General features: G+C 52.5%; 1 protein-coding gene across 2 annotated transcripts in view; it reads left to right on the top strand.

The window, feature by feature from the left end:
- The first annotated feature begins 1,506 nt into the window (after positions 1-1,506).
- MAPKAPK2 (MAPK activated protein kinase 2) overlaps positions 1,507-17,666 on the top strand; it is a 44,284-nt gene continuing 28,124 nt past the window's right edge. For both annotated transcript variants that reach the window (XM_053915228.2, XM_053915229.2), the window contains exon 1: positions 1,507-2,111. In XM_053915228.2, coding sequence (XP_053771203.1) covers positions 1,845-2,111 — 267 coding nt within the window. In that variant the 5' untranslated portion in view covers positions 1,507-1,844. The remainder of the gene's footprint in view (positions 2,112-17,666) is intronic.

Genomic DNA, 17,666 nt, shown 5'->3' with positions numbered 1-17,666 from the left:
CTCTGCCTTGTCTCCCAGACCTGTGTCTGTGTCACTCTCCCAATGCTGTCCACGTCCACCTGTCTGTCTTCTTCCCCACAGAGTTCTGCCATCCACCACCACAAGGCACTAAATTAACTCTGCTTGAAAAAAGCAAATATTTGTGTCGGGGGAACTATTTCTCTCCTTGCCCATGGACTGAGCCCTGCCCGTCCTGGGGATATGCCAGGAGGGTCACTTCTTCCTTTCATTCCATCCCCTCACTCCTTACCTGTCTCGCCTAAGTCCCAAAAGGGCCCCCATGCCCTGGATATTCTTCTCTCTTTCTTCCTAAGCTGGATCTCCCTGGGCAAGGGGGCTCTGCAGTGCTGCGGGGATATATTAGGGGCCGTGTGTGGCCATAGGTTGGGCCCCATTCTCTAACTTGGCCTTATCCGTACTTAAAAGGAGATGTTGTCTTCACCTGTCTGGTTCCTTTGTCTTATTTCTCAATTGCTCTACTAGTCAGAGGGGGGAGCAGATCAGCAGGGATTATTTAATAATCCCCCAAACCCATCAGAAATGTATATAGAGGCCTTCTACGGCTTATATTTATGGCCTCTCCAGTTCCTTCCTCTGATGTGGGCTATTGCTATAGGTCCAGCTAGATCCTTAGTATCCTCTTCAGAGCCAGGGCTAACCTGGATTGGAACTCCACTTCCTCAAACATACCCACTTCTCCTCACGGCTGCAGGTTGGGGGTCTAACTTTTCCACATTGGAAATCAGAAACTAACTATTCACCAGACCTTCCTGTTTGTTACATTGTTTTACCTAATTCTCTCAGCAACCCTGTGAAAAGGTATCGCTGTTCTTCCACTGAGAGAGAGGAGCAGTGGCTTGCTCAGGATCAGACAGCTTGGTAGTGGGGGCTCCCCAAATGCAGGCCATCTGAACGTCAACCCATCCTCTTCCCACCCTGCATCCTTTTTGAAAGCTAATTTATGTAAGAAAAAAAGTCCGAAGGTATAACTACTCAATTGTTTAAAGTTAAGCAAGTCTTTACTGAAAAACAATAAATATATGAGAAAAGAAGTGCAAAAGTCAGAGGCAAACGCAAAAGAAATGAAAAAGTCAGAGCTAATTATTTGCTTCACATCTATTCCTACGATGAACTGCCTCTTGCTCCAGCCCACCCCTGAGGTCTCATTCAGCCCTTGTTTCCTGGTCATCCTCCTTCAAAATACACCTCCATCTTCCAATTGGTCGCTGCTAAGCGCCAGACAATTGGAGAAAAGTGGGTTTTCTAACTGAACTATGCAGCTACTTTCATACGCCTCCCCCTTCCCTTTGCGGGGGCCTAATTAAGAACCAGGATTTCTCCGCCTTTCCTCCCGGTCCCCTGCCCCGCCCTCCACGCTCCCTGGCCTCTCGTCCTTCCCTTTAAGGCCAGCCCCTCCCCCACGCCCACGCCTCCCGCCGGCCCCGCCCCCTCCCCAAGCCCTGCCCCCTCCGACCCTCCCCTTTAAGGACCGGCCCCGGACGCAGACAAGGCTGTGACGCGGCCGCCGGCCCAGGGGCTGGGTAGTTTGTCGCGCGGCCGCTTCCCCCCCGGCTGGGCCCCCGCCATCCAGCGTTCCACCGAGCGCCAGGCCCCCGGGGGGAGGGTGGAAGGGAGAGAGCAGGGCCGGTGGGCGCCAGCGGCGCACGGCGGGACCCACGGAGCCCCGCGACCCGCCGAGCCTGGAGCCGGGCCCGGCCGGGGAAGCCGGCTCCAGCCCGGAGCAAACTTCGTCGCCGGGCGGGGGGTGGCGGGGACCCCGTCCGGAGCCGGAGGAGGGGGCGGCCGGGGGTCCTCCCGCCCCTGCTCCCGCGTCTCCGGGCACCATGCTGTCCAACTCCCAGGGCCAGACCCCGCCGGTGCTATTCCCCACCCCGCCGCCGCCGCCGCCGCCGCAGCCCCCCGCCCCGTCCCAGCCGCCGCCGCAGCCCCCGCAGCAGTTCCCCCAGTTCCATGTCAAGTCGAGCCTGCAGATCAAGAAGAACGCCATCATCGACGACTACAAGGTCACCACCCAGGTCCTGGGGCTGGGCATCAACGGGAAAGTTTTGCAGATCTTCAACAAGAGGACCCAGGAAAAATTCGCCCTAAAAGTAGGTTTGGGGGCCGGGGAAGGGATGGGCGGGCAGAGGGGAGCACTCAGGGACGACCCCCCGGCACTCTGGAGCGGCCGGCGCGCACGGTCGCTCGGCGACCGCGCCGACCCTTTCCCGGGACCGGCGCCCGGGCCGCGACGGGGCGGTGGGTCTGAGCTCCGAGGGTGCCAAGTGCGCGGCGGGGGCGGGGGCGGAGGGAAGGTCAGGTAGGAGCAGACCACGCCGCGGAGACTGCGTTTCCGGTCACCTCAGGTGTGAGTGGCAGGGACCCGAGAGGACTCTTGGGGACTCTGCCATTTTGGGGTTTGAGCGGGATCCAGCCGAGTCTGAACGGTTGGCTCCGGGACCACTTCTGCTAATTTCACCGCGTCTCGAGGAAGTGATTTTCCGGGGTTGTGGTTCCCCATCCTCTCCTCCCTCCTTCCTTTCTTTCTGTGGGCACAAAAGGCCCATTACTCATTGAGCTGGTTGGTCGGTTGGTTTGGAGAAGTCGGATCTCAGAGGTTTATTTAGCCTCGCTCCTTATTTGGGAGCCGGAATGTGTGATTTCACTTCCCTGGGCCTCGCGAGTGCGCCGGGCCGCCTGGGCGCGCGCCGGCGCGGGAGGTAGGTGCAAGCCTGGGGATTCCGCGGGGCCACCGCCCCCTCCAGGGGAAGGAGGGATTGCTTTGATCTGAGAGCAGGCGCCCTCCTACCTTCCGTGCCTGTGAGGCTCCAGATGGGAGGGCAGCAGGCTCCGGCGCGGCGTCTGCTGTTTCCATAGCGTCATTGATCTTTGTAAACTGGGTCTGGAAACCACGCTTGGCCCGGTGCTAATTCCGCGGATCGGTGGTGGCCACTTGGTGCCACTGGTGGACAGTGGGAAGGAGCGTTATCCTTGAATTCAGGAAATCCTCCTCCCCTTTGTTGTAGGGGGAGAATGGGGATTTCAGTGAGCATACCTACTTCGGAAGTTAAACAGCAGAGACTTGGAGGTGTGTTGAGATGGATGAGTCCCCAGTGTAGTGGGAGCCGGTGTTCAGAGTCACAAAAAGGTTTTCCCCTCAGAGGATTTTCAGGTCAAACCGTATCTCTAAAGGTGACACATCACCCCTGTTTCCCCTGGGGTGTCTTAATGATTGGAGGATAAAATTACTTCCTGTGTTGTATTTCTCTCTTCCTCCTCAACCCCCACTGCTAGCTGCATTTCAGCTATTAATACAACACCCAGATATGTGTAATGGGTGGGACTGTTGGAATATATAATTAGATGTAGTAAAACCCTGGTATGCACTTCAGGGTTGTAGAGGGCAAGAATGTCCAATTTCCAGACTTTAGGCCTTTGTAAATTATTTTTTTCTTGCAGCTTTCATCCTCTCTTTTGGGGGAGAGCTTTCAGCTAGCCCCAACACTCTCAGATGTCTTTGGTTTCTACTTTAAGGTGTTGCTCTGGGCTTTTGATTGTTGTTTAGTGTTGGACTGTTGGAGAGGGAATATGTCAGTGTCTTGAACACCTTAACACTTTTTGTGCCTTAGATCACCCTTTCCGTGCTGGGGGCTTAGAGGCGGAGAGGTTGTTGGACCACGACTCTGACCTTGGGGAGTGGAGTGGAGTGAGTACTGTTTGACCACAGTTAACCTGTACTGTTGAGGAAGTGACAGACGTTTCTTTCCAGGAGACTCCTCTGTCCCCTCTGAGACACCATCTGCCTTCATCCATCAGCAGTTTAGGGACACTGGCTGCTCATTTTCTTGAAAAGTTGAAATATTGTGTAAAGACTTAGGAACAAAAGCTCTCAACTTCTGCTCCTCATTCTATTTCACAGGCACACAAAACCACCCTCTAAAATGCTTTTGGGTGGCAATTAAGATGTCTGTTGTAATTAATAGAAGAGATGTGGATAAGTTCCCCCTTTGAATAGTCCTGAAAGGGGAATCCAGCAGTACTTTAAATAACACTCACAGTTTATCCATCTCAGGTTAGCGGCAGGCGAAGATTGAAGTCAGTCTGTTTTGACAGGCAGTCTGCTCCCAGATCTTACAGGTTGACTAACTGTTCAGTTGTAGCTTTCCCACACATCTTTGTGTGGAAAGGTGATAATAGAGGAAGAAAGAAGGGAGGAGGCATTCAGAGACTGACGGCAGTGTGAGTAGCACTTGCACATCCAGAACACTGGCGAACACGTGAATACAGCCGGGGGGCGGGGGCGGGGCGGGGGGGGGGGGGGGGGGGGGAGAACCTGCTTCAAAGAATCCTGTCCCAGACACACACCAAAGAGTCGCGAGGCCTTGAATCTTGATTAGCTTGACCTTAGGTGCTGAGTAGTGCAGTGACTTTCAAAACCTGGAGTGTTTTGATTGTAAAGCAAGGGAGGAAGATGGGGTGGGACAGGAGGGGTCGCCCGTCATGAAGTTGCCTGAAGAAAGAGGGAAAGCCCTCTGCCCTGCACAGTGTGGCGTGCGGTTCCTGAGGACCTGGGGCAGAGAGCAGGGCCCTGATCGGGGTTCTGATACCCGCTGTTCCACAGCTCGGAGAGTTGATCGGAGGTGGAGGCTGCCCAGATGCCCCACTCCCTGTTAATGGTCTGGGACCTCTTAGCCTATAAAGTAAAATCAATGCTTAAAAAGATAATCTCACCTTGCTCTCTCTGCTGCTTTTCTACCTCCACCTGAGATCTCTAACATGTCAATGCTTTTGGTAGGTGCTCTGACCTCACCTCGCCACCTCTCCTGGCTGCTTCTGTTGAGTTCTGAGTCACTTCCATACTTCAGAGACAGAAGGGACTTTAAAGGTCATCTCATCTAATGCCCTCATTTTGCAGGTGAGAAAAGTAAGGCCCAGAGCAAAGACTTGCTTGAGGCAACATAGCTGTGCACTTGGCAGAGGCAGGATTAGAACCCAGGACACCTGACTTCGGGTCTCAGTGCTCTTCACACTTCGTAGCGGCAGCGTCATCAGCAGGCTGCTACTTGGGACGGGCTGCTGTTCCAGAACCCCTCAAACCCCACGAGGAGCGACACTGTCACTGCAGGCCCTTCCTGACTTGGGCGAGGGGGTGCTGGGTGGGTATTTATCGGCACTTCAGCAATAATCCCTGAAGTTGGAGGGGCAGTTTATGAACCAGCTCAGCAGTTCAGTGAGTTTTGAATCTATGGTAACAAGCTTTTTTCTCCTTTTTTTTAAACCACTCCCCTCTCCCCTTTAGGAATTGTTTGATAGAAGTCTTATCTATTATTATTTTTTGTACAAGAATAGAATTCTATTCTTGGGAATAGAATTGTTGTACCCAAAGTAGGAATTTTTTCCCATTGGAAATAGTTAATAGGAATTCCCATCAATGGGAATACTATTAACTATTTCTCTGACAGGGATGCCTAGTCTCAACCCACTTGAGTGGTAATTGGTTGTATTCCCTGTGGGTTCCTCAGCTGCTTCCTGCCTCACTGTGACATGGTGACTCTTTGGTGTTAGCTGGACAAATCTAATTAAGGCTGGCATCCTTGCCCCGCTCTGCCCTGCGACTCTGATTAGGTGAAACGTGTTACTGCTTTGAAAAACATACAGAATGCTGTCTCCACTTACCTCTGTTCATCTTTCCATTGCACGGACTGGAGAAAACAAGGTCCTGTGCGTTCTTCTCCTTTCCTTTCTCCAGCGGTCCTTTCTCCCCAGACCATGCAGTGTCCCCGCAGCGTGGCTTCCTTTGGCGTTCTGAAGAGGAGCTGGTTGGAACCTCTCACGGTCGATCTGGACACTGTCAGAGGGAATGCCAGAGCTCCCACATTCCCACAGGACAAGCAGCATCTTACCCAGCACCCGCCATGCGTACCTGTTGGGGAGCGAGATTGGTAGTGCGGCTGGGCGACAGGCAGTGTTCCAAATTGGGGTTTGCTGGAGGGAGCCACGAGGTGAGGAAAGTTTCACTGACCAGCCTCTTTATATCCACTGTGGTTACAGGTGGCTAATAGTTTGCTGAGCACCCTCCCATGTGTTGTTGTGTGGAGGATACACACATATAAAGTGCCCTTAAATTTGGGAGGGGTGTCAAGAAACTGATTTGGAGGAGGTGAAATTATCTAATGTCATCTAGGGCCGCACTGCCCAGTGTGGCAACCAGTAGCAATGCATGGCTGTTTACACTAAGATTAATTAAATTAAACTAAATTAAAATTTAAAAATCAGTTGCTAGCCACATTTCAGGTATTCAGTAGCTGCACATGGCTAATGGCTACTGAAATGAACCCTGTGGAAGAACAGTTTCATCCTCATAGAAAGTTCCACAGGACTTTGCTGGACTAGGGGGTTAAATCACGTGTTTGGGAGTGGAGGAGCTTTGGGACGGGGAAGTCCGTGAGGATGGAAGGAGCTGATAACAGCTCATTGCTGGGCCTCCGAGGAGTGAGCCGATCCGCAGGAGGCGATGGTGCTGTCGGCCCTGGGCAGTAGAGAGGAGGACAGAGCAGGAGATCAGTGGGTAGGGAGCAAGTGGGGCTGGTGGCTCAGAATTGAACGTCAGCCATCTTTGTATTAAAGGCAGCTTTTCAAGTGTTTGAGGGTCGTGAAGTAAGTGAACAGGATGTTGTAAAGAAAGGTTACAAATTGCTGAGATCGGGGCCTGTGGTTTTTGAGGGGAGGCAGAGACCCTGCCCCTCTCCTGGGGCTCTGGCCCCTGTGTCCTGCAGCAGGGCTCTTGGCGTCCACTGAGGCAGGATCAAACCCGGGTTACCTTGTGGTCCCCTTTTCACTTGTGAATTCTGGGACTTCGATAGAGCTTGAAAATCTCCAACTAAGATTTGGGATCAGTGGCTCATAGGAGGTGGGGGTGGAGAAGAGCAGCCCCAGGCCTTGGGACCAGCTAGGGGTAGGTGTCTGGGAAATGAGGAGGCTCCTCTTCAGGAGGGTGAAGGTGCTGGTGTCCATGATCACAGTGTTTTGACTGTGTGGGACCTGAGAAGTTGGCTCATCATCAGTTGGTGATTTTACTTAAGAAGCAGGTGCAGGGGGTTCAGGTTGAGGCCTGGAGGAGCCATGCGTCAGGGCTGCTGGAGGCTGACTTAATCCCTGGCCAAATCTTGGGGTTGGGGCGGGGGGCCGAAGCCTCTGTCACCCACTTGCTGTGCAGCCTGTGCCAGGAGGAATGTCAGTCACAGTGGGGAAGGACGGGGCATGGGTACCTGCTTCTGAGCCATTTCACAGTTCCCCGGGTGGCCCTCCCGTGCTCTGATCCCGGAGTCGTCCCGTGGTTTGATGTCTGCCACAGGATTTGTACTTTTCTGCTTCCCCTCCCCTATTTCAGGCCCTTCCAAGGGTCACGTGGGCTCTCTTTTCCCCTCCTCCCTATACTGCGTCTTTCCAGGTGTCCCAGAGGGAGGTGAACAGGCAGGCAGGATTGTTCTTTGTGTTTGAAGGGGCTGCAGTTGCTCTTAGCAATGATTTAAGGCCCAGTGGTAAAGGGACCATGCCTCACGGCACCGCAGAGCTGACCACTCTCCCCGTCATCTTTCTGGTCGCCTTTCCTCTCGCTGAGGAAAAGGCTGGGCCGGCCCAGAAGGGTTGAGTGGTGTGTCCAGGGTCTTACCTGGTGCCAGCATAAGAGCCACGCCTTGGGACCTGATTCCTCTCCATCTGGGCTCCTTTGGTGTTTTGGTTGCTAGAGGTAGTGGTACTGGGGCTGCGGACCTGACAGTGCAAACTGAGCTGCACCAGCTGGTCACTAGGATTTTTCTTATAATGGGGACTCTGGTAAAGAGTAACGACCACACCACTGTGGCGGGCATGTAGCCCAGATTAGATTTTTCTGTATTTTCTAGTTTTTAGGGGAACACTGAGATCTTGTATTTTAAGATATGTATGGATAGAAATATCTAGAGGTGAGCCCATTGCGATGAGTTACGTGCCAGATTAGAAAGAAAACAAAAGGTTTGGTCTTTGTGCCCTGCTAGCTAGTGTGTGACCTTGAGCAGGTCAGTTAAACCTCCCAGGCCTTAGCGCACACATCCGAGCGTCCGGCGGTCAGTGGCTCCTTGAGCTCCGGCAGTGTGGGGCAGTGGAACGCTGCCCTGGAAGCAGGAGGCCGAGGGTGGGCAGGACAGCGTGCCAGCTTGCTCTGTGTCTGACCATCAGCAGTATCTGGGCCAGCACGGACGCCCTTGTTTTTTGATGGGCTTAATGCTGGGCTCCAGGGCAGCTTGTGTCCAGTTAGCTGTCATCACTGCCCAGCCAGTAAAGGGACCCATACCTTGCAGCGTGAACACTCGGGAAGTGTTTCTGTTAGCAGAGAGGATGGGCTGTGAATCTACTTCCCTTGAAATCAGAAGGGTCTTATCTTAGTGCAGTGGTGGCTCGAGGTGGAGATGGGGAATTCTTTATCTTCCCATCCGAAATGCTTTTCCCGTTTGAAGACATGGGCCAAACATGGCCCCCAGTGATGGGTGGTGCAGGCTGTGCCCTGCTCAGGGCACCTGCTGAGCGAGGGAGTGAGGGAGCGAGGGCTGCCAGCTAGCCCACTGTCCAGTTGTCAGGCTTTGCCTCGGTGTGTGGCTGCGTCCATCCACACGATATCTTCTGTTTCACTCACAGATGCAGCGAGGGCTAGGGCCTGTTCTGAGGTGAGAGTTGGAGACTGATTCCCAGAGCTGACGGGATAGTAGGGTTTACGTCCAGGTGCCGCTTCTTTCCCATAGGACTGGGTAAGAGGGATCTCAAGAGTCTGAGGAAGCAAGGGGAGGAGGGATGCCTGGTGATGTGTGTCCTCTTTTCTCTTCTTCCTGCTGCCCATTCAAGGCCAAAGCCCTGCAGCCCTGGACTGTCGCGCCCCAGGTGCCAGGCCATCAGGCGTGGTTGGCCGTGTAGAGTTCTCGGGGTCGTGATTCTCTGGTCCAGTGGACACCTTTGTGTGCCGTCCAGCCGGTCAGTCCCTGCCTGTGAAGAATGTTCCCTCCAAGACCAGCCAGGCTGTGTGTTTATTCTGGTAGGAACCTGAGCTGTCCCAAAGAGTCATAAGAAAGGGCATCTTAACTCTTAAGGGACGTTTCCAGGCATCTCCATAGCCAGTGTTCCCCTAGGAGTTGCCTGGGAGGGCAGGAGCGGTGACCAAAGGCGTAAGCTTTGTGGCCACCTCGGCAGCCTTTTCGTCTCAGAGAACATGAGGAAAAGAGAGGGAACCGTTCTGGCCAGGCCTTCTCTCTGTTTGGCTTTTCTCTGTGAAGATTCTTTTTTTTTTTTTAATTAAAATCTTTTTTTACTTTATTGATCGAGTTTTTAGAAACAGGGAAGGAGGGATGGGGAGGACTGGAGAGAGACAGACAGACAGACAGACATCAGTTTGTTTTTCCACTTATTCATGCATTCATTGGTTGAGTCTTGCGTGTGCCCTGACTGAGGATTGAATCTGCATCCGTGGGGTATTGGGATGATGCTCTGACCAACTGAACTACCCGGCCCTGACCAGGGCCGAAGAGTCTTCTTCTGAACAGGAAGCAAAGGTGAAGTCTTTGCAGTCTCGGGTGGGGGGGGGGGGACTAAGAGGAGGCCTACTGACAGTACACCCACCAGCTCTTCCACCCTTGTGTCACCCCCACCACCAGCACCTCCACAGGCAGATGACCGAGTTGGTCACTTTGCTACCATTGTGAGTATCCATATTGTTCCAAGGCTGCCAGCCCACCCTGGGCATTTGCAAGCCGGTCTCCTGCCCAGGGTCCAGAACTCTGTCCCAACAGCTAAAAATAAACCTGCCACTGCCGAAGTCTCACCTCACTGCCAGGCCCTGGTATCTGTCCCTGGCCTTCCTGCCATACTGCGGAACTTCTCTCTCTTCCCTCCCCATTTGCCCCTTTGCTTCCAGCCTGAGCTTGGTAGGTGTTTTGGGACCAGTTTGATTTCTGAGTGCTGGGAGTGAGCCGTGGCAGGTGCTTGTCCAGGTAGCAAGCTGCTTGTGCACAAAGGCTCTGGGGAGCTGCTTTGCATATTCCCCACTGGGGGAAGGGGAGACAGGGAGGAGGGTGAACAGTTCATAAGAGTTTTCTAGACTTTCTCGGCTCTGCTTGCTCCAGCCCCCTCCAGTCTCCTCCACTCTGCAAGCGGGCCTCTCTTCCAGAGGTGTGGGGACTAGGAGGAGAGCCCTGCCTGCTGCTGTCCCTGGCCCTCACCCCAGCTGCCCTGTGACTGAGCATGCTCCCTGCCCTAGGACTCTTGCCCCCGTTGCTAAGCAATACTCTCCACCTCTGCAGCGCGGGGCTTCGGGTTACCACATTCACAAGTGTGACCTCATCTCGTTGGCTTCCAAGAATAACTGGGCCCTGGCTGGGCCTCCTTCCTGAGTCAGGCCATGGCCCCTCTGGCCCTCCCAGTTCAGCCACCTGCAGGGTGTCACAGAGAGCATGGGTCTCATCTACCTCCTGACTGTGGGGACAGGGTGATTGGTGATCTGTGTCCATTGAGGTCCATTAAGGTGACCTCTTCCCTTGCCACCCATGGATCCTGGGCACCTAGAGAAGAAGGTGAGGAAAGGAGCTCAGGTAGCTGGGACACCTGCTCAACTGGTGATTCTGGGCAGAATATTTCTTTTAGTTTGACTGTGGCATTCTCTTCTTTCTGCTTTTTCCAATCCTTGGGCAGGTGTTGGTACTAGGTACCACAGCCTAGGAGGGGACGGTTCTGTGTCTGTGTTCTGGGATGAGGGTTTGGGAGAAGCAGTGTGTGGGGCGAGTGATAGAAGCCAAGGGAGGACTTGAGAGGTGTTTTGTCTTCTGCCGCAGTTACATACCCAGACCATGTCTCCACGTCTGCCTTCTCCTGTCTGTCCTCCTTTCCTCTGCAGGGAGAGGTCTATTTGCCAAGGCCCATTGGCCTCTGTAGGGAGGAGTTAGGTGTAAATTGCTGAGTTTATTTTTAACTCTAACAGAAGGAGCTCCTGTCCTTGGGTAGCCATGCTTCCCCTTCTGTCCCTACCCCGGGCCTCCTTCCCTGGCATCCGTAATTCTTAGAGGAAGGCTGGTAGAATTCGAAAGGCCAGGCTTCACAGGAGCCGGAAGGGAAGCTTCCTAAGTGAAGAATCTGCAGATGGGTCGGCATGCCTGACTTCTGCAGAGCTCAAGGGGTCGTGGCAGCAGGATAGGGAGAGGGGTAGCCCCAGGCATTGGAGGCCCTGTGCAGGACTTAGAGTACTCTAGGAATGCAGGTGGGCTGATGAAGAGACTGTGCCTTAGAGCTTGGAGCTCTCTGCTCTGCTGCGTTGGGGAGGACAGCAGTGGGTTATCTTGTACCTTTCCTGCCTCTCCCAGATCTCCTAAAGGCAGAAGACCACCGGCACTAAATGAGCTTGCATCGTAGCCTGCTTTGTGAACGCTTCTGCTTATAGAAATGCTGAGTTTTATTATTCTCTTTGGCTGCTAGGCTCACAAGCATCATGGTCTCTCCACAGGTCCTGTGGGGTTCTCAGGGACTTCATGCCCTCGTGTCCCCTACCTTTGCACTCTTAGGGAGGAGCAAGAGGGGCCTGGGTGCCCTTTGCGTGTGTCTCCTGATGTCATGTAATTGTTTTGGTTACCTTGCTTTAGGTGTTTTCAAAAGAACATAAAATTGGGTTTGAGCTGTAATTAGAGAAAGAGGGAATACAGAATAGTGGGGGGGGGGGGCTTGGGAAGCAGAAATGTGTTGCTGACTCTGAGACCGTCAGCCACGGAAGGAAGGTTTTGGCCCTCAGTTCCTTGGAGTGCATGGGGGGTTAGTTTGCTGAAATTCTACCTCCCCAGCTTAAACCTTTCAGTGGGTTCCCTTTGCTTGCAGGACGCAAGAGAATTCCAAATCATTCCCTGATTTGACCTTGTTTTTTCTTTAATCCTCACACAAGGACATACTTATTGATTTTAGAGAGATGAAGTAGGGGGTAGTGGGGGGAGAGAGACAGAGATATCGAGAAGCATCAGTTGGTTGCCTCTTGTTCACACCCTGTCCAGGGGCTGAACCCGCAACTTAGGCATGTGCCCTGACTGGAATTGAACCCACGACCTCTCTGTTTATGGCACAGTGCTCCAACCAACTGAGCCACACTGGCCAGGGCTGACCTCGATTAAAAAAAAATGCATGCATGCTATGTTTCATTTTAAGTGGGCTACCTATACTGTTTCCTTAACAGGACTCTGCTTTCCCAGCCCCTCAGCTTGGCCATGGCATGCATCTCATCTGTCCATCTGTAGCTCCTTTGACTGCACCCCAGCCCTGTCTGTACCTGCCTATTCTGCCTGTACAAATGCTGCTGCTTCCGTGAAGCCTTTCACAGCAGAGCTGGTTCCCCATTCCCTCCCCATCAAACTTTCCAAGACACTGCTGGGGAGTGTTACCTTTTATTCCACATTTTAAATGTCTTTCTCCATGTTCAAGGTGCTCCCCTAGGTATTGGAGTCTGAGTTCCCGAAGACCGCCATGTTTACTACTTTTGTATCCTCTTATTTCCGTGAAGTGACCCTACGCCATTATGAAATTGGTGGAGTACTTTGGCGCTGTGCACTATACCAGCTGCCTAATAAAGGTGTGATGTTGCCACTGACTAATAGTGGTGCTCCCTACATAAATATTACAGGGTACTAGCAGTGATCCGCAGGGTTGAGGGGGAGGTTCTGGGAGATGGACAGTATTGAGCTGGACTCTCTGTGACTGACCCAGGTGTATATGAAGGTCCCCCTAAGTGTCTGTCCTTGTTATTCCTCCTGTCTGCTAAAAAGCCACTCTCACAAGAGTCTTTTGGGCATTTCTTCCCTCCACCCACTCAGATCTGCTGACTCAAGCTGGCACCTTCTGTTTCTGCTAACGGAGTTCTCTTTCTTGTAAGGGCCCTGACCACAGTTTCCCATTGATGCCTCTTCTCCTTCTCCTCCCTGTTCCAGAGCCCCTCCTTTTCCTGTCCTGCTATGGAGATGACCCTTCTGCCTCTCGCAAAACTTTGAGGGAGGGACAGATGTGGCACTTGCCAGCTTTCCTACAGCTCTTGGCATCTTCTAGTTAGCTCCAGACACATCAGGGACACACGGATGCCGTCCAAGGTGATCTGTCTGCTGGCCTTTCTCTTGTGTGTTGCAAGAGGACCAGTGTTGCACACCAGCTTGCTGGGACTAAGGTCAGAGGTTTGAAGCTCGGGGCCACTCGACTCCTTACCACAGATGTCCATGGGAAACAGGACTGAGAGCTGGCTGTGGGGTCCTCAGCAAGTCCTAGAGCCTGTCGGGGCCTCACTCAGTTTCCTCATTTGTCAGTCAGGGGGCTTAGACTTGATCCAGCGGGACTGCAAACTGAAGGGCTTTCTTTTTTTATTTTGTTGCAATCCCCCTACTTGGAAAACAACCGGATGTTGGGAAAAAGGTGGTCAGCCCAGGTTCCAGGGAGCCAGGTTCCAGGAGCCTGGGGACTGGGAGCCACCCTCTGTGTCCTCGCTGTCTGCAGGCCAGTGTTCTTTCACCCTCCTCCTAGCTGTAGTACTTTTACCCATCCAGCCATTCAACCAATGTTTACAAACATCATTCTCCTCCGTGCCTGCCTCCTTTCTTCCCTGCTGGCTGGCTATCAGGAGCTCAGAAGGCAGGATCGGCCTAGAACGGACCCCTAAGACTGATTGGGGTCATCCCCTTGGGTTTAGGCCCCTTGAGTGCTTCCGCTGCATGACATGAGAGGAATTTCGAACAATGAGCGTTGATTTCTAGCAGTTTAGACTAGACCCCTGCCTTTATAAAAGCAGGATTCGCCTCAAGGTGCTTTCTGGCCCTCCGAGATCCAAGGCAACTTTCTACTCAAGAAAATCAATTAGTAGAGCCAAGACTGACTTCTACATTCTCCCTGAAGATAAAATCAGAACAACAGATTGCATTTGATACATACAGCAGTCTTCTATCTTCTGCTTCATTCAGACCAGTTGCAAGTTTAGCAACACTGCAAAGGTTTCCTAAACTAATAACAAGTCTTTGTTGAGCAGATACAATGTATCAGGCATTGTGCTATGTATCAGGCATTGTGCTAGGTGTTTTACTTACACGTTTGTTAATCCTTAAAATAATACTGCAGAATAAAAGTCCTCATGTTACGGAAGAGGAAACACATTCAGGTGTGTTCAGAATAATTATTTGTTGAGCACCTACTAAGTACTAAGTATTATTTTTGGCTCTGGAGATATATCACTGTACAAAACAGACCAGAAAAACAAAACAAAACAAATCCTGCCTGCATCGGATTTATATTCTATCAGAGGGAGCAGACAACAAGTCATCAGTTAAGTGGTACAGTTTATTGGATGGTGACAGGTATAAAGGAGAAGAGAGAGCAGAGGAGGCCCTGGAACGCTCTGTGTGTGTGTGTGTGTGTGTGTGTGTGTGTGTGTGTGTGGTGTTGACATTTTAAATAGGGGCTCAGTCAGGGCTTCACTACAAAAGTGACATTTGAGTGACCCTTGGAAATGTTTGGAGGGGGAGGGGCAGCAGGCCCACGGTAGCAAGTGCAGGGCCTGAGGCTGTTACTGATGGGAACGGAACCGGAAACCTGGACTCCCTGCAGTACCGCCTCTCAAAGTTCTGTGACTGCGTTATAGTTCAGTACATAGATGGCCTAGCAATTCAGGTTTTATCAGCAAGTGTTTATAGAATGCCGATTTTGTGCAGATTGCTACAGTGGTAAGATGTAGGGCCTGTCTTTGCACACTTAAGTTTAGAGGAGGAGTGAACACCTGTGTGTGTATAAACAGTGAAAGGAATGAGAAGAGACGGCCTCCTAAATCCGGACTGTGCCCTTTCACACCTGTTCCCACTCTGACAGGCGGGATGGCGGGCCCTTGAAGGACAGGCACCGGTTCGTCGGAACGCTGGCGGGTGCTGCTGTAGGAACGTAGCTCTCGTCTGCAATCCAGTAGCCTTGGATAAGACTGGTTTCATGACCCAGTGTTCCGCTGAAAGTCACAGAACCTACTGACAGTGTTAAGTGAGGACTCACTGTACCTCTCTGACAGGCAGGCCAGGTGGTTTGCTTCCTGGTTTTATACACGAAGAAGAAGTTCAGGGAGGTGGTGCTGGGCAATGATGGAGTCAGGCAAGAGAGTGGCCACAAACAGAGGTATGGGATGGGCTCCCTAGGGCTGGAGGGGGTTAGGGGGCTCAATCACTTGTGCCTGGCACTGACAGGGACACTTCGTGGACTCACCCCTGTGACACGCCCAGGGGACTGTGCAGACAAAAGTTGGGCGGAGAGAGGAACTTCACTGGGTGTTCTCACCTTCTGTGTGGCCAAGGGGAAAGGCAATGTCTCCCATGGATCTTTCCGGTTATAGGAAATGCTGGGATGGGGTGTTGCCTGACCACCGCACAGAGCCAGGTGGAAGGGGGTGATGAAAAGGAAATGGCCAGGCTGACGCTGTGGTGGAGGTTATTTTTGTCCTCCTCCGGGCCCTCACAGGGCTTCTCTCTTGCTGTGAAGAATCAGGTCTTTCATGTGTTCAGCCTCCCAGGTGGAGGAGTGGCAGGCAGCCGGCAGGGTGACTGGGAGGCTGTCTGCCCCCAGCACGGGCCACCTTTGCTCCTGCCTCTCAGGAGCTGGGGGAGCAGAAGCCGGGGCTCGGGACAGAGCCGGCCCACTGGCCGTTAGAGCAGATGGGAAAGTGAAGCAACGGGCCAGGTCTTTTTCCTGAGCGAGTGCTGTGACAAAGGAAGTTGCAACATTTTTTTTTTTCTTCTTTCTTTCTTTTTATAGAGCAGGAAGGGGGAAAAACATCTTCCAGTAAACTTGAGCAAAGCATCTAGTCTTCGATGGATGGTTATTGCTCCTCTCCCCAGCAATGCTCTTTGTCCGTAGCCTTTCTTCCACCCGTCCTCCCCAGCACATACCTTCCAGTGTCCCGCTGAGGGACTGTCTCTGCTGCAGGCTTGCTACCTCTCCAAAGAGAAAGGGTCCCTGACCCGGGTTGAGGGAGCCTTGAGAAAGCACCTTGTCTCTTGTCCTCCAGGCAAGTGGCGGACTGCGGCAGCCCACGCCTGCAGGGTGGCGGGGAGGCCTCTCCTTGACAGTGAAAGCTGTTTAATACACAGGTGGTTCCTGGGCCCCACCTGGCCTCATGTGCTCCTGTGTCGGTCTGTGTTCATCTTTGGCCTCCCACGAGGGGGAGGCAATACTGGCTTCTCAGCTTGGATGCCCACACTTTTTGGTAGACACTTCAGAGCACGTGTCTTGGCAGACGCTGGGAAAAGGGGCCTGAAATGTGGGAGGCAGAAGTCCAGGCTGGAAGACCACACATGTGAATCTGGAGTCCTTGGTCAGGTTTGAATTTGGCCTTTGTGCTGTACCTGGGCAGGGATCCAGTTGTGTTTGGAAGTGTTCAGATGATCTATTTTCCTGATGAAAAGTTTTGAGGTCTGGAAAGTTGTGGAACTTTTTTTTTTTTTTTTTGGTGAGATTCATTTCCTCTCTCTTGCATTTCTACACCCCAGTACAGCCAAAAAGTTCCAGGCAACCCTGCTTTGAGACTCTAGCTTGAACCCGCTATGGGGCGAGGTCAGCCCTGAGAGCCAGGCCCGCTCGCTCTGAGGAAGCTGCCTGTCGGGACAGTGGCGGCTGCTGGTGCTCCGGGTGCAGCAGCTTTACCTGGCCGAGCAGGGCCAAGTCCTCAGGCCGAGGGTTTTGTTGAGGCTCTTGGTTCTCTGCACCTGTTTTGTCTGGGACAGCTGACACAGTGCTTTTCCTTTTCCTGCTGTTTGCTTTGCATTTCATCTTCCTGTCATCAGGTGGGTCTCTTCAGCCTGGAGATGAGCTCCAAGCCATGTTTGTGGAGGGCAGGGAGTCAGAATTGTCTCGTTTTGCCTGGATTTCACAGTGAATATGGAAGCTCTTTCACGGGAAGCTGTGCTGGCCAATGTGGTAGCTACTAGCCACATGTGGCTGTTTAAATTTAAATAAATGAAATGAAAAATTAGTTCCTTTGTAGCACTAGCCACCTTTGAAGTGCTCACTAGTCACCGTTTGGGGCAGCACAGACAGAACATGCCATCATCATACAAGGTTCTTTAAGGTAGTGCCAGACCCCGTATTAGTCATTCTGCTCCTGCTAAAGGTTCATCTGAGCTGGGAGGAGATTTGTGGAAGAGCCTGGGGGAGGTTTGAGGTTTTGAGGTCCAGGCCAAGGGTGAAGAGAAGGTAATCCTTTAGAAGGGGATCTTAAGTAGTACAGTTGTGTAGTTTGTCTCGTTAGGGCTGCATCTGGGGAGATGGTCATCTGGCCCAGTGACTCCCAAACCAAGTGCATTGTCAGAATCATCTTAGGTAACATTTGTAAATGCAGATTCCTGGGCCCCACTCTTTGCATGTTACTGAGTTCAAGACCCTTCCGGGGGTGGTATTCAGCAGTGTGTATTTTTATCTGGTAATTGTCTGGGTTTGACCACCACCAACCTGTGGAACCTGTGCTTCAGTTCCTCCAATCTGGAGAGCTTCCTCCTTGTCAGACACTTAGCATTACAAAAATTGCTCTTGTTAAAGCTCTGTGTTTATTTGGTTTCCTGCATTTGGAATACCGCATCATGCTAGTCATGTGTTCCTGAGCCTCA

Source organism: Desmodus rotundus, chromosome 12, assembly GCF_022682495.2.
Source record: "Desmodus rotundus isolate HL8 chromosome 12, HLdesRot8A.1, whole genome shotgun sequence".
Lineage (NCBI taxonomy): Eukaryota > Metazoa > Chordata > Mammalia > Chiroptera > Phyllostomidae > Desmodus > Desmodus rotundus.
The sequence above is the reverse complement of the archived record's forward strand: the minus strand, read 5'-3'. Positions and strand labels throughout refer to the sequence as shown.